The sequence below is a fragment of the Aptenodytes patagonicus genome, chromosome 21 (genome assembly GCF_965638725.1).
Source record: "Aptenodytes patagonicus chromosome 21, bAptPat1.pri.cur, whole genome shotgun sequence".
Taxonomy (NCBI): Eukaryota; Metazoa; Chordata; class Aves; order Sphenisciformes; family Spheniscidae; genus Aptenodytes; species Aptenodytes patagonicus.
Genome location: NC_134969.1, coordinates 1,876,608 through 1,891,704, shown reverse-complemented (window position 1 = coordinate 1,891,704; position 15,097 = coordinate 1,876,608). Strand labels below are relative to the sequence as shown.

Sequence of the window (15,097 nt, the reverse complement as noted above, 5' to 3'; positions counted from 1 at the left end):
GGATGGTGGGGTGTGGATGAAAGGCGGCTGGCTCTTATTCTTCCCACGCCCGGGGTGATCTGCCCCTTCTTTTTTCGAGCCATAATTGCATGCCACGCCGCAGATGAGTGTCGCACTCCACCAAAGCCAGAGCACCGCGTGGCCAGGACTCCAGGCTCTCTGTCAATGAGCGGGGAGGCAGGGAGGATGCTTTTGATCCCGCTCTTCTTCCTCTGACGTGCTGAAGAATTATTAGGCTCTGAGGAAGGTATTTCTCTGGCTCGAGCTTTCCCTTGCTCTGCAAAGAGGACCAACCACTGGTCTGCCATTTCAAGAGGGCAGAGCGGCCCACGGTGCTGGGCTGTGCCGGTGGCCTGCGCAGCACCAGGCGGTCTTGCAGAAGATGCTCGCTGGGCTCCAGGTCAAGTTCAGACCCAAAACCAACATCCCTGAGCCCTTCGCAGTGCCCAGCCATCATGATGGTGGACGCTTGCATGGCCCTTCCTGACAGTGGTCCCTGGCTTAGATGTCATGCTGGAGACAGCCTTGTCTGGGGCACTGGAGCCCTTTGAGGTGGTGTGGCACCAAGATTCCCAAAACCAGCAGCCACAGTGGGGCATTGTGGCCTCCTACTTTCCTGTGTTTTTTCAGGTGCATCCTCTGGCTTTGCTTTGATTAATTTAACACACGCACACAGAGCATAAGGAGGCTCAAACCTCCATCTCCAGCAGCTGAAATTCAATAACTACGCAGCGTAACCCACCCGGAGAAGCGTTCTCGGCTGGTCAGCAAATTGTGAAGAAATGCACTGTATCCTTTAGAGCAAGAAATTATCCTGGAGTATAAGTTATGACTCCAGCAGCCTTACAGGTACAAAAAATAAAAGGAAAAGGGTGGGTGAGACTGGAGATTTAAATGATGCACTAGAAAACTCTGAGCAGGTGGCACCTCGATCTGAGATAACTTTAGCTGGGGTTTTTCCTTTTGGATGAAGGTGACCTGGCAGCAGTGTCAGAAGGAGATGAAGGGGAAAACCCTGACACTGGTGGTAACGACAAATGGGGTTGGAGGTAGAAGAACAGTGGGGAAGCCTGCATTGCCTCGGGAGGTTGCTTGCAGGGGGTGATGCCCTGCAGCTCCATCCCCTTTGGTAGCAGGTTGGGGGCTTCCAGGGGAGCTGGGGGATGGTGCTGGTCACCTCTGTGTCATCCCTGTGCTCAGGTCCAGCTCCGTGGGGGTTAGAGAGGTGCTAGGTGCTGTTCAAGGGAGATGCCAGGAAAGCCTGGGTCCTGAAAACAGGTCCAGTGGGTGATGGCAGGGACCATCTTCCCCTCAAAAGCACCCTGCATCCCCCAAACCTCACCCTGCTCGCTTGGTTTGCCATGCCAGCCTGTCCCTGCCTCTCTGGGGACAGTGGCAGCATGTGTGGGGAGCACCATGCAGCCATCCCCGCTCAGCCAGGCACAGGCAGCCACAGCTCCCAGCCCACGGGCAGGCTGATGGAGTGACTGAATCTCCAGCTCATTAAGTGTCCCATTGTGTTTGCTGCACCTAATGAATGTCATGGAGCCCTCCGAGTTAATGAAGAAGTGATGAGACGTGGTGGGAGCCCTGGAGAGATGCCAGGAAGATGTGCCGGGGCACACGACAGTTGCGTGTGACTGCGGGAGCCCGGGAGCATCGCCTTGTCTCTCCCAGGGCAGGAATCTCACTGCTGAAGTCCTCTGACGCGCGGCTCCTCCCTGCATTGGCGTGATGCAGTTTAGCCGAGCACAACATCATCCCTACAGCTGGTTGGTATTTTTGGGGGGCTATTTTGTCCTATTTTTAGGAAATGCTAATATGGATTGGGAACTTTTTTTGGGTCTGGGAGGGAAAAGGTCAGCTTGAACAAATTTCTCAACCTGAACTGAAAACACAGAGGGGCAAAACAGTTTGCTAGCTGTTTTGCAGACAGACCTACTCCAGCTTCAGATGGCAGCTAATTAAAGTGCTGACATTTTAAGACACGATGATGTGAAATCTCTTGCTTTGAGCCAAGTCTGGGCCCTTTTCAGAGTTCAGTTCACACATTTGCTGCCCAGAGTCCCTGGGAGCGGTGCAAGTAAATTAAGGGGGAGGCAGTGGGTTGTTTTTAATCTAGTATTTTTCTTAGAGTGTGAGCAAGTTTTTAGCCTTTGGAAGAATGCTGTAATGTCAGACTGCCTGGGCAGAGATCTGCAAAAAAAGCTGAGCTCTGTGACAGAGGTGCCTGCGAGGGTGTTTGAATTTTGGCTCTGCTATGTGTTACTCTGCTCAGACGGGGAGAACAGGGGACAGGGGCAGGCTGGGGCAGGAGAGCAGCCCACACCCCAGAAACTGTGGCATCACCCCAGCAGCTCTCCCCTGAACGAGCAGAGTGACATAAAGTCCAGCTGTGCCATTTTCCAGAGGGCTGGAGGCTTTTGGGGTACCCCTGGGAGGGGAGGAGCGGGTGGGCTGTGGCAGTGCCGTGCTGTCTGCTGCTGACAGTGCAGAGGGGAGACGCGGGCTGCGAGGCCGGGGCTGGCTGGAAGCGAGCAAGCTGCAATCAAGAGACGTATTGTGGCTGTTGGACTGCCTGCACGATGCAGCATTTAGGAGACAAAGCGCAAAAGTCGGCTTGGCTCAGTGGGGATGTGGGAGGTGACTGGGGGGAAGGAGACGCTGTTCCTGCGGGCGGGAGGGGGCTGGCAGGTGATGGGGAGCGGGCGAAAGGGGGAAAAGCCCGACTGATCCTGGCTGCTGCAAACAGTTTCTGGCTCCAAGACGGTGTTGCAGGTCTGTGGGGCTGAGCATGCCGCCCCACTAAGAATAACCCCAGGCTTGTTCCCAGAAGGGGCCTGTCTGCACCAGCCCTAGGGATGCTGACGCACCCAGACAAGGGGGTGAGCAAGATGCCGAGGGTTGGATAGACAGACAAACAGGTCTTGGTAGGCTGATCTGGAGGGAGGGGTTGATCAGGACACAGGAGAAATAGCTGGTGGGAACGGGGGGGAAGCACCCTGCTGAACAGCACGGTCTGGGGGCTGCTGCAGGGCCAATAGTGCTCCCCCTCACTCTGGACACAAAGGGCTTGTGCAGGCACTGCTGGGGGAGGGTGTCCCCCCCCAGAGTGGGTCCAGTGACACCAGTTTGCCCTCGCCCACCAGCAGGCTGTGCCCAGGGAGGCAGAGGGACATGCCAGCCCCCGGGATGGGAGCGGGGCAGGTGGGTCCCACCAGGCTGTGAGGGGCACAGGCAGGTATCGATCCCATGGGCGAGATCTGCAGTGTTGTGGGGAGCTGGCCCAGGGCGTCCCCCCAGCACAGAGGGTTGAAAAGCTCAGCCATCTCGGTGCAGAGGCCCTGTTGCTGTCACAGCCCTGAGCTGGCCGGAGGCTACAGCTGCAAAAACACTGCCCTGGGGCAAAATGCCAGCGCTGAGATGCAGAGCCTGTCACTGGCAGAGACCTCTCGAGGCAAACCATCCCAGGGCCAGGCATTTCGGGCTAGAGGGATGGCGGGTGGCAGGCAGGGTCTGCCTTGTTGGGGTTCCTAAGGCATTGAGTTGGGGTGGATTGGGGCATCTTAGCCCCTGCTGCTGCTCTGCCTTCTCCTGCGTGAGCAAACCTGCCCTCTCCAGGGTTAATCCTCAGCTGCCTTCCTGTGCCTGAAGCCTCTGCCTGGCTGTGGGGATGCAGCCCCCAAGTTCCCACATCAGGTGTTGCCCTGCTCCCCCACGGACCCCTCTGTCTGCCAGCGGCCAGGAAAGTGCATGCCAAGTCTGCAGGAGAAAAATCTTCCTTTTCATGTGAAGGGAGCTAGCAGGTTTCTGGTGTCAGCAGGAGAGGGACGGGTCAGCAGCAGCGTTCAGCTTTGAACTCACTTTGAAGCCCTGCTCCTCATAGCCATCCCTTGTGCAGGGCAGCCGGGTGCACGCTAACCCGGCGAGCAGGCACCCACGGAGCCCCGCACAGCCGCACTGGTGCTGGCAGGGGCAGCTGAGCTCTGGGGAGCAGCGAGTGGCCATGCGGGGTCCGGCCCTCAGCTCCTTATTAAAAAAAAAAAAAAAAAAATATATATATATATAGGGAGAAACTATTTTATTAGCTCAGCAAAGAGGCTAAGTGCCATGAGCTCCACCATGCCGCTGCGCTCACCCCCGGGAAGCTGCTCTGCCTCAAGGTTGGTGCGAGGCTGAAGGTGAGCTGGCAGCTTCTCCCCGGCAGAGACATTTTCTGCTCCGTCATCCTGAGTTTTCTGCTCTGCTTTGCCAGACTGTTCCAGGGAAGGTGGCCGGCGCTGCACGGCACGTTCTCCCAATGCCATCTAGCGTCAGCTCCGGCGGCCCCAAACAGTTATTTTAAGGCATCAGAGCTTATTTATTGCAGGATGATCTTTGAGGGCCAACAGGCTGCTCAGGCTGATTATTAACAGCGGTACCTGCAGCACGGATAACTAACCGGTGAGTGCACAGGTTGGGCTTGATTACTTTTTCTATCACTCCTGTTTTGCACTAAAAGCCCACCCCGGCAGGATGGAGCGCGAGGATGCAATGACATGTCCAGGGTGATTAAAGTCTTTCAGCCTTCAGCCACTTGTCTTGTAGCCCCGACATCACCTGAGGCTTAATCACTCAGAAAAGTGCTGTCATGTCCTATTGTCGCCGTATTGGGAGCATGACCTCTTTCCCATTTAGCTGCCATTTCAAAATAATATAACTTGCCAGGGGACAGGCATGACTCAGGAGGCTGGTAATAGGATATAAAGACTTTGACCTGAGGGTTGCCCATTTGAATGCCGCCAAGGTCAGCGGCAAGGGAAAAGATGTCATTTGCACGATGATTATTTGGCCAAAAGACCTAATACAGACGTAACTGGGCCCCTTTGTGGCAGCCAGCGGCGGCTGAGGACTGGGTTGCACTCTGCTCCCACTTTGAGAGCATCCCAGGACCCCAACCCCTCCCTGCCTGGGTTTTTAGGACCAGGTGAGTGCCCATGGTCCCCCTCCAGCTTATGATTTTGCCCTCCACAATCTTCCCTTGCCACCATTGCAGAGACATGATCTGGACAGACTGGGAATGCTCTTACTTCTGTCCTCATAGGGGCAAAATGCCACAGCAGCATCTCCCCTCTGTGCCCCTCTCATTTGTTTCCCAGTGCAGAGAAAGGTTTCGCAGGACAGGCATGCCATGGCACCCTGCTCGCCCTGTCCCCTTCTCTGCTCACCACCATCAACTGCTATGATTTAGGTCCCTGCTAACCTCGTCCCCATCCTCAGCCACCACTGACCATGTAAATTTATCTTCTCAGTAGCAAACCATCTCCTCGAGTCAGTTTGATTCCATGATTAATTAAGCTCTCCCTACAAATTAGGTTACTGCCTTCAGTCTCACTTATAAATATTAGCAGATTAGTGGGTCTTGGCCATGTTAGATGGCCACTACTAGGCTGGGCCGTGGAGGGTTTGCCTGCTCTCATCCAGACAGTCCTCGAATACAGGCTTGCCATAGGAGAGCTTCTGAACAGACCCAGCATATCTGCAAACCACTGTCCTGGCCACGTGAAGGAAACCTGCGCCAGGGGAAGCATTAATATCAGTGGCTCTTAGGGCAGCTCGGGGTTGATGCTGACATGAGGCAGCAAAATGTCCTTTCAGTGCCTCTGTGCTGGGGGCCGGTGCTGGCGGGTGCTGTGGGGTACAGCTCATGGCTGCTCTGGGCTGCAGCTCCCCTTGTCCCACAGTACCCGCAGGTCCAGCCGCAGCAGAACCACGGCCCCTGCACCGCTGCAGCATCTGTTCAGTGACGCTGGATCCAGACGCCTTCGCCAGGCAGCGCCGTGCTCCCCAGGTGCCGCAGCCCCCTCCTCACTAGCACGCTGCCCTCACCCCCTGCTGTGCCAGCAGGGCAGTTTAATTGCTCTCAGCCCCGTTAACAGTGCCACCTTCTCACCATCCTCCCTTTAATTGTAACCTCCCTCCTTCCCCAGCAGCGCTGCATGAAGTGCTTTGGGTGAGAACCCCCCCAGGGCCCTGTGGGACCTGTTAAAAACAGGGTTTGAAGCCACCTTGCCACTCTCCCTTCCTGCTGAGCCCCTGCCTGCGGTGCTGGGGCTGCGCTGACTCTTCCCATGTCTGCTGGGAGATCGGAGGTCAGCTCCATGGCACGTGTCCCTGAGCCACCAGCATCTGCAGGACCTTTCACCACCCTTTGCTGACACCCCCCCTGCCTGAGGTAGAGGCCAAAACGGTGTGGGAGCCCTCCTAGGAAATCCCTGGGTTTTTGCAAGTCTCCCAAGGCGTTGGCGGCGTGGGGAGGTGGTGACAGCCCGCATGAGCCCCAGGATGGGGGAGTGCAGGTTGCAGCACAGTGGGAGCCATGGGCCGGTGTATGGGGCCAGGGCTGGCCCAGGCACAGAGCAGTCAGTTTGGCTGCAACAGCGACGGATGCTCACATGACTTTCCCAGTGGTTTAGCCAACATCCAGCCTGCTCCGTGTGTTTAGTTTTCACTCGTCTGTTTGTTTTTTTTTTTAATTATCTGCAAACAAGGTGCCTTCTTCTTTGAATAACAACGATGCTGGGTAAAGGGAGCAGCGGGCGGCTGGTCTGTGCAAACAGCACTTCCCTGCCGCTCTGTAACTTCACCTATTTTTCTGTATTTATCCAGCATCAATAATGGGATTCCGCCTTGCTAACTGGCATCTGCATGCAACAGCACCAAAAGCAGAAGTGATTCCTGCTGAGTTAGCGTGTAAAAGCCTTTGCAATCATCTTATGCTACAGACCTGAAGGAGGGTTTAAATATAAGGCTTTTTAATAAGATGAAAATAGCCCTTTCCCCACTGTTTTTCTGCTTGCTCTTTCATGCCGCAGGAGCCCTCCGGTTGTGTCGGGGCCCGGGTGTCTGTGGGCTGACAGGTTTCCTAACTGCACCGAACAACTCCCCTCCCTGTGCCATCAGCACAATATTAGTAACGTTGCAGCAGCTCAGCGCCGGCCAGTGCCGCTCGGGAGCAGCTGCTGGCCGTGCGTGTTTGGGCTATGTCCCCCAGAACTTCCTCAGTTGGACTTTTTTTAAAAAAAAATCAAACTTTTCAGCAGAAAACCCAGGTGTTGCTGGTGGTTTCACCTGATTGAAAGTGAAGCAGAGACCTCGGGACCTGCCTGGTCATGGCGGTGCCTGAGAGCGGGATTTGCTGGGACCCTGCGAGTCCCTGGAGCTGGTGAAGCTCAGCAGATGGTCCTGGAGAACGGCCGTGTGCCCGCAGGGTCCTTCTCCAAAGAGAGGACCCAGACAGCTCACTCTCTGCAGCACGAATGTAAACCACATTTCCTTCCTTGACTGTTATTTTTAATCCAAGCCAATAACCCCCAAATTCGTGCTGGCTACCTGGCACGCCCCAGCCTGGCTGCTGGCATCCTCAGCAAAGGCACCCGATCCTGGAGATGGGCTGGAGAAAGCAGGAACGCATCACCCGCGTGGTGTCGGGCAGCTAAATGTGCAGGAGCTGCTGGCGGAGGGACGGGAGATGCTTTGAAATATCACCCAGCAATGCCCTTGGCTTCCCGGGGAGTGGAGCAGCCTCCAGCTGTGCTGAGGGGGCAAAGTAACAGGCACAAGGTTTGCTGTGCTTCACATCTGCAAAATCTGTCAAGGAAGGGACCAAAAGGACCAAAAAACCTCTGAATATTATTATTGTTATTGTTGCTATTGTTGTTGTTGTTATTATTATTTTACAAAGTGGAAAAACTTTTCTTGCAAGTCCAAAACCTTCAAGGAAAAAGCAACATGCCAGTGGCCTAAGGAAGCGTTTTGCTTTTCTACAGCAACTTCTGTCTGACGATAGCAAAACTCCCTGCAAAGCGGGTGGGCCGGACGGAGATGCCCCATGCAGGGCAGGCGGCCCTGTGAGCTTTAGAGCGGTGGCATCCTCTGAGGGCGGGCAGAAAAGCGCTGGTGGTCTCACCCGTGACAGGCATCGGCACAAAGCACCGGTGCCCTGGAGGAAACCCTGTGCCTCGGTGTGTGCAGCAGGAAAATGGGTATAATCCCATTTACCTGCCTCCTCCGGAGCTGGCTGTGGTGGTTGATTCATGTCAGGAGCTTCGCTGGTGACTCCTGGATGAATGACACTATATAAATGCAAAGTGTTATTAATATTTCATGTTGTAGTGAAAATGTACTAATGGGGCTTGTTCCTGGAAGATGAAGTGCTGCCATTAATACACCTCCATCTCCCCAGCACCGTGGACTCGCACAGGCTGGCTGGTTTCGGCTGGTGGAGGGTGCAGCTTTCGCCCCCCCCCCTTCTGCCTCCGGCAAACTGAAATCTCCAGCAAATTTAAGCGGTGGGACAGCACCTCTGGCTGCGGGAGCATCCCAAGGGCAGAGGATGCACCACGAGCCACTGGCTGCAGAGCAGATGCACTGCTACCTGCCGTGGCTCTTGCTGGCTGGTGTCAGCCCTGTCTGCTGCTTGGGAGGGAGAGGCGGCAGCAGAGCAGCTCCTGCCTCTTGCTTCACCTCACTCTGTTTTTCTCTCTCCCTGTTTATTTGTTTTCTGCCTCCACCAGGTATTTGCCAGGCAGATGGGGGTTGACCTCCACTTCGGCTTGGCCGGACAGTCCTAACCAGCGGGACATGGAGGAAAGCTGCGTGGCTGCTCACCTTCTCATCCTGCCGTCAAAGCAGGGCAGGGGGACGAGGGGGGGTCACGGTGGCCGTGCCCACACTCCCAGGAGGGCTGCCGGGTGCTGTGGAGGGGCAGAGGTGTGCTCTGCCTGGAGCCTGACGCCGGCAGAAACTGCCCATCACGTCTGGCAGCTCCCCAAAAGAGGGGATTTTAACCCAGAAAACAGCAAGCTACGAGAGCCCCTTCGGACACCCGCAAGCCTGGGGCAGAACGCTCCCCCCACTCACCACTGGGATGGGTGCTGCTCTGTGCCCTCCCTGCCTGCCCGCGGGGGGACGCAGCCCCCAGGAACCCCCTTCCCAGCAACAGCCACAGCACAGGCATGTTAACAAAAAAAAAAAAAAAAAAAGGCTTGTTTGATTTCAAACTGCAGAACTCTTCCCTGGAGCCATCCGCAAACAGTGGTAATTTACTTTACAGCTGTTTAGATTTGTTTCTCTACATTTTTTTTTAAACCCAGCAGAATTGCAAATGAAACGCGTGTTTGCTCCTCAGATGGCTCCAGCCGTACCTGAGCTCTCGCACCCCATGCAGCAGCACCCGCTCCTTGGACCCCCGCCCATCTGACTCCCCACCCTTGCTCTGTGATCCCCGCTGCGCCCCAAAGCTGCGAGCCGGGGGTCAGGCCTCAAAGAGGGGGTTATCTGAGCTAGGGGCTCATCTCGAGAAAGCTCCTGGGCTCTGGCAATGGGGAGGGTGTGATGGGGAAGAGACTTGTGCCAGCTTGCAGGTGAGGGGAGCACAGGAAAAGTGGTTAATTAATTCCCAGTGAAATAATCAACTGCCGCCCACTCGTCAGAAGGTGGGGAGGGATAAAGGCTCTTCTTAAGTTGTTTCCATGGTGCAAAGTTTGAGTAAAAAGGGATTATAAAGGGAGGTGTTTGGCTGAGCGGCTCCCGGTGCCTCGGGCAGGTGCTCCCAGGGCTTTGCCATGTCACCCCTGCAGGTCTGAGCAAGCAAAGACAGGCACAGGGAGGGGATGGAGGGACCCCAGGCCGTGCCTGGGCATCCTGGCATTCCTGTGATGGCTGAGGGCAGACACCCTGAGCATGCTCTCTTCCCCGCGGTGGGGCAGCCGATGTAGCCCTTCCCTGCACAGCAGCAGGATTGGGCCCCCACACGCTTTGGGGCAGCCCTTTGCCCCAGGAAATCTGGCAGCCTACAGGACACGTGGGGATCTGCCTCGAATTCCATCCCTTCCCCCTGGGAATCTCCTCCTTGCTCCCAGGGATGGGATGACTCACGTGGCACCGGCGCCTCTCACACCGGGCGATGTGCTCCTGCCGCGGGCAAGCACCGACTGGCAGCAGCGCTGGCCTCAGCAGAGGGACATCCCACAGGTAAGCAGCAGGAAAACACTCCTCTGCTGCAGCCCCCGGCCCTGGTAAGGCAGCGCTGGGGCTGGGGAAGGTGCGTCTGCCACACGCCGCAGAGCCCGACCCAATGCCGGGGTGTTGGGCGCATTCTGGGCTGCTGCCGGAAGCGTGCGTGGGGAAGGAGAAATCTGGGGTTTGCGTGTGTGTCCCCAGGGATCACCCCAGCGAGACGGGAGCTGCCGGCTCCCGTGCAAGGTATGTGCCTGGGGAGCGTCTGCGGCCGCCCCGGGCCCGTGAGCAGGCGCGTCGCACAGGCTGGGCTGTGCGGAGCAGCGGGTTGTGTTCACCCCCAAGAGCGCTGCCAGCGAGGGGGGAATTTTGTTATTTCACTGATAGGTAAAATGTTTAAGGAGAGTTGGTGCCAAACACAGCCCTGGGAGTCCCACTTGGCTGCAGCACCATGCCGCGTGGGGTGCATTTGTCTGGCACAATGCAATCCAGGGTCAAACCAGCTGCTCGGGGTCCTGGCACTGGTAGGGGCTGAGATCAGTCTGAGCTGATGAAAATTGGTGATTGTGGCCGCCCAGCCCTGGGTCAGCAACTTGGCATTGCCTGGGGCTGCGCAGCCCCCCCAGCTTGCCCGTTGCCTCTGCTCCACGGTGTCCGTTTGTTGTGCTGCGCCATGCCTGGTGTGGCCTCCCCGGTGCAGGGCTCCTCCCGCGCTGCCCAGGTGGGGGAGCGGAGGTGACGGCGGATTCCAGCGATGGGAGAGGACGTGGCGGTGCAGTGGAGCCGCAGAGCTGCCGGGTGAGTCATGCCCTGGCTGTTCCTATTTGTCGTCTACCTGGGCCAGACCTGGCAACGTAAGGAAAATTAATAACAAATACCTGGGCAACGGGGCGAGAGATGAGGTGGGTGGTGCAGGATGGCAGAGGGCTGAGCTGGCATGGACCGTAGCTGGCAGTGGTTGAAGGATGCTTTTGCTGCGGCAGAACCAGCAAGCTTTGCTGGGTCCCCGTGGCCCCGCAGAGGGGGACAGTGATCTGCGGAGACGTGTCGCCCAGACCAGGTCTGTGCTGGGGCACATGTCCATGTGTGTCCCTGTGTGCGAGCAAAGGCCAGAGACGGTCCCCAAGACCACCCGGGCAGGAGTGCAGCTCGGTGCTTCAGGGCACGCAGGTACTCCGATGGGGACCTCTCACTGTTTCTTCGGTGTCACTATATCTTCTCTCTCCTCCTAGGCTAGCTAACGGGATCGGGGGACCATGAACTGGGGGGTGTTCGAAGGGCTCCTCAGTGGGGTCAACAAGTACTCCACAGCCTTCGGCCGCATCTGGCTCTCCCTCGTCTTCATCTTCCGCCTGCTGGTCTACGTGGTGGCAGCGGAGCGGGTCTGGAGCGATGACCACAAGGACTTTGACTGCAACACGCGGCAGCCGGGCTGCACGAACGTCTGCTTTGACCACTTCTTCCCCGTCTCCCACATCCGCCTCTGGGCCCTGCAGCTCATCCTGGTGACCTGTCCATCCCTGCTGGTCATCATGCATGTGGCCTACCGGGAGGCCAAGGAGCAGAGGCACCGTGCCGCTGGTGGGGATGACTGCCGCTGCATCTACCCCAACCCCGGCAAGAAGCGGGGCGGGCTGTGGTGGACCTACCTGCTGAGCCTCATCTTCAAGGCTGGCGTGGACGTGGTCTTCCTCTACATCTTCTACCGCTTCTACAGGAACTACACCCTGCCCCGGGTGGTGAAGTGCGAGCTGCCCCCCTGCCCCAATGTGGTGGACTGCTTCATCTCCCGGCCCACCGAGAAGAACATCTTCACCCTCTTCATGGTGGTCACCACTTGCGTCTGTGTCATGCTGAGCCTCATTGAGGCCGCCTACCTGATCGGCAAGCGGTGCCGCGAGTGCCTCGTGGCTGGCAGTGGGGAGAGCCATTGGCACAGCCAGGACTGCACGTTCTCCTGCGCAGAGCCCGTGGGCACAGGGGGCCAGGTTTTCCACGGGGCGGACTACAAACCCCCCACAGCCTCCATCCCCCCCACGGCCTCCAGTCCCGTCACACTGCCCGAGGAGGAGGAGGCTCTTCCCTAGAGCTGCCCAGGGGAAAGCAGGAGCCGCTCACCTGCCCTGCACCCTCCTCCTCCTCTTCCTTCATCCCCCCAGCGCAGGAGCGCTGGGGGTAGCAGCACCTCGGAGTAGGGCTGTGCCTGAGGGCTCTCTGCCTCTCCTGTCCTGGGGAAGGCATGTTAAATGGTTCCGCTGAATTTGGGGTAAAACTGGGTACTGTAGGACACGTGTGGTCCCCACGAGCCGACAGGGACAAGCAGCTCCACAGTGGTTGTGAACTGGCAGCGGTGCCCTGAGGTCGAGCCTGTCCCAGCCAGGCCGGCTTAGCTGGTCCTGAGGGTATCCTTGCAATGAATAAAAATTTCTGTCCCTCAGAAGTGATGGCCAAAGCGGTTGTTCTTCTGCTCCTTGGGCACAACACTGCCAAGAGGGGAGTAAGGGCTGCATCACCCCTGGAAAGGCATCGCTCCCATGGGGAGTTCCAGGCTGGGTTTGGACCAGCCGTGGTGACAAACCACCAGCCGGAGGCTCAGGTCTGCTGGAGAAAAGCCAGTGAAAATTGGAGCAGCCCCTGGAGCTGGGCACAAGTGATGGCTTCAGCCGGAGGCAGGAGCGCCATGGCCGGACGGGTGGTTTTTGGGATGCATGGGGTGTTATGAGGTCTGCGCTGCCTGGGGAAGGGCTTGTTCTTGCACCCAGCAAGTCAACAGCAAAACTCCTGCTGCGTTTGCCAGGCAGTGGATGCAGGCGAGCAAGGAAGACAGCTTCATTAACTCCCTGTAAACCCAAGCTTTAAAAAAAAAAAAAAAAATTCTTGATTTAAGATGGGCTGCTGGGCACAGGCAGGCACACCCAGAGGCGTGAACGTCCTGGGACCCATGAGCGGCAGCGCCCTTTGCGGCCATGGGCTGCCAGGGACAGGCTGGAGCAATTTAAACATGTCACAAATTTTCAAACGAGCTCGGAGGTGGCGGGGGAGAGGGGCCAGCCAGGATATGCGCCCTCGAGCCCCCCGGGGAACCCCTGTCTGTGTCCCTCACCCTACGTAAGCTGCACAGCAGGTGTCAGGGCCATTTCAGACTGATGCGATTGTCATTAATAACACTTATTAGCCGCGTGGGGACAAGAGCACGTGCTTGGTGCGGCAGCCACCGTGGCAAAGCGCAGGGGTGAGGATCTGGCCAGGCAGGCTGAGCCTGCCGTGGGCTGCCGGCTCTTCCTGCCCGGCCAGAGAAAAACATCTGAGCAAAACAGCTGAATAAAGGAGCGGAAAACCACCCCAACCATTGATTAAACAATAACATTAAATGGCAGAATATGATCTCGTTTATTGCTGTAATATGTCGCGTTCTGCTGTGACTCAGGCGGCACTGCAATTTCTAAGGCCATCAACGGTAACTGAGCATTAGCCGGGATGAATAATTAACAACAATTTCATGGCAAATGCACTCGTAAGTAACATTAACATTGAACATGCAGCTCGATCTGTTACTGGTTTTGCTTTATTTAGAGGGTGCGATTATTATTTTTTCCATGAGCACCAGCAGCACCGGCAGTCGCTGGCTCTGCTGCAAAGGAAGCGCCACGGGGCGGGGGAGATGCCTTCACCCCATCCTTTCAGACCAGGGCTGGTCACTGCAGCTACTGCCACTTTGCAGCATGCCTGACCCAATGAACCAGCTCCCACCTGAGACCCTCGTTGGGCAAAGCTGAGCTCCTTCCCACAGCCCACCCCGGGGAAAGGGACCAGCCTGGATGCGCTGAAGGGGGAGGCAGAGGGACCGCTACAGCCGGGGGGATGCCGAGGGCAGGCAGGGCTGCAGTGCTGCTGGACAGGGACCGGACCGGCTGCCCCATGAGGGTTGGGATCGTGGAGAAGCCTTGGGGGGATCCCTGCCACTGGCCTGGGACCCTCTGGGCACATGGTAGCTCCTTGGGAAGACACTGGTGAGTCTGGAGACCCTTGGGGTAAGAGAGGCAGATGGTGAAATACAGGTGGATTTCTTCCATCTCCTTTAAGTGAAGCCGTTCTGATCTCTGCCTTCCTTCTGTCCGCTCTCATTGCCGGATTATCCACCTGAAAATTTTCTTTATTGAAGCCTTTAACGTCAGAGGATACAAGTTGTTCTTTGTGTGCAAGCCATTGCCTCTGATTTAAAGAGCTAGGGCTGGGCTGTTTGTTTTCAAGCAAGGTTGGCCGATGTTGATCAAGGCTGTTCTCAATTAGCAAAATCCAGAGGTGTTCCCCAGCTGCAAGCGCTAATCACTGCAGAGATGAGACCCAGAGCAACCACCCTGCCCGCCCCGCTTCCGCACATCAAAGCGGCAGCCAGAGCTGCTGCCCATTGCGAGAGACCCAACGATCCAGTTGCCATTTGTTGTTGTGCTGCTTTATCTCGCTCCAAGCAAGCATTGCAGCCGCTCCACAAAGCTCTGGGTGTCTTGCACCATCCAGGCTTGGGGTCAGCGGTGGCTGGCCAGACAAACGGGAGCGTTTGTCGTCTTCTTTCTGATGTGTTTCTGTGCTCTGCACCAAGGGGAACTGAGGTTGCCCCGGCTGGTGCTGCAGAAACAGGGGGCTTTAGACCGCGCCGCCTCCTGGGACGCAGAGCTCTGGGTTAAGAGGCAGGACCGGCGTTGGTGGTAAAGCAAATAAACTGGGGGATGTCACAATAAAAGCTGAATATTTCCCAGACTTTGCATCATCATACAGGGGATTGCGTTTGCTTCTGTGGGTGCCCAGAAGGCCCCCTGAATGTTGGGGAGAGGGGATTTAAAACAAAACCATCACTAACTCCAGCCCAGCTGGGGAGGTAGAGGGGCTTGCATGGACGGTGGTGCAGGTCAGGGGCAGCCTCTCCTTCCCAGGGGGGGCTTGTTTCTTCCCTGCCCGAAAACCGCCTGTTTGCTGGGAATTGAAGAGAAACTCTCTGATTTACATCCAGCGTGCCGGAGCGAGCAGCCGCCCCGGCTGTCGGCTCCCAGGCTCCCGTGACTCCTGCACCCCCGTGCTTGCGGGGGAGGTCTCCTGCCCG

The 15,097-nt window shown here is 57.1% G+C and overlaps 1 protein-coding gene across 5 annotated transcripts; it reads left to right on the top strand.

Moving 5' to 3' along the window:
* The first annotated feature begins 9,717 nt into the window (after positions 1-9,717).
* Positions 9,718-13,383, top strand: LOC143169788 (gap junction beta-5 protein-like). 5 transcript variants are annotated; one of them, XM_076357413.1, is made up of 3 exons: positions 9,718-10,014; positions 10,700-10,797; positions 11,232-13,383. In XM_076357413.1, the coding sequence occupies exon 3, from the start codon at positions 11,256-11,258 to the stop codon at positions 12,084-12,086; it is 831 nt and encodes a 276-aa protein (XP_076213528.1). In that variant the 5' UTR covers positions 9,718-10,014; positions 10,700-10,797; positions 11,232-11,255; the 3' UTR covers positions 12,087-13,383. The 5 variants fall into 5 exon arrangements, with proteins under 5 accessions (XP_076213528.1, XP_076213526.1, XP_076213527.1 ...); XM_076357412.1 differs by lacking the exon at positions 9,718-10,014 and adding an exon at positions 10,026-10,245; XM_076357411.1 differs by lacking the exon at positions 10,700-10,797.
* The last annotated feature ends 1,714 nt before the right edge of the window (positions 13,384-15,097 follow it).

Coding starts and splice junctions, on each gene's coding strand:
- LOC143169788 (XM_076357411.1), top strand. CDS start 11,256: ATGAACTGGGGGGTGTTCGAAGGGCTCCTCAGTGGGGTCAACAAGTAC.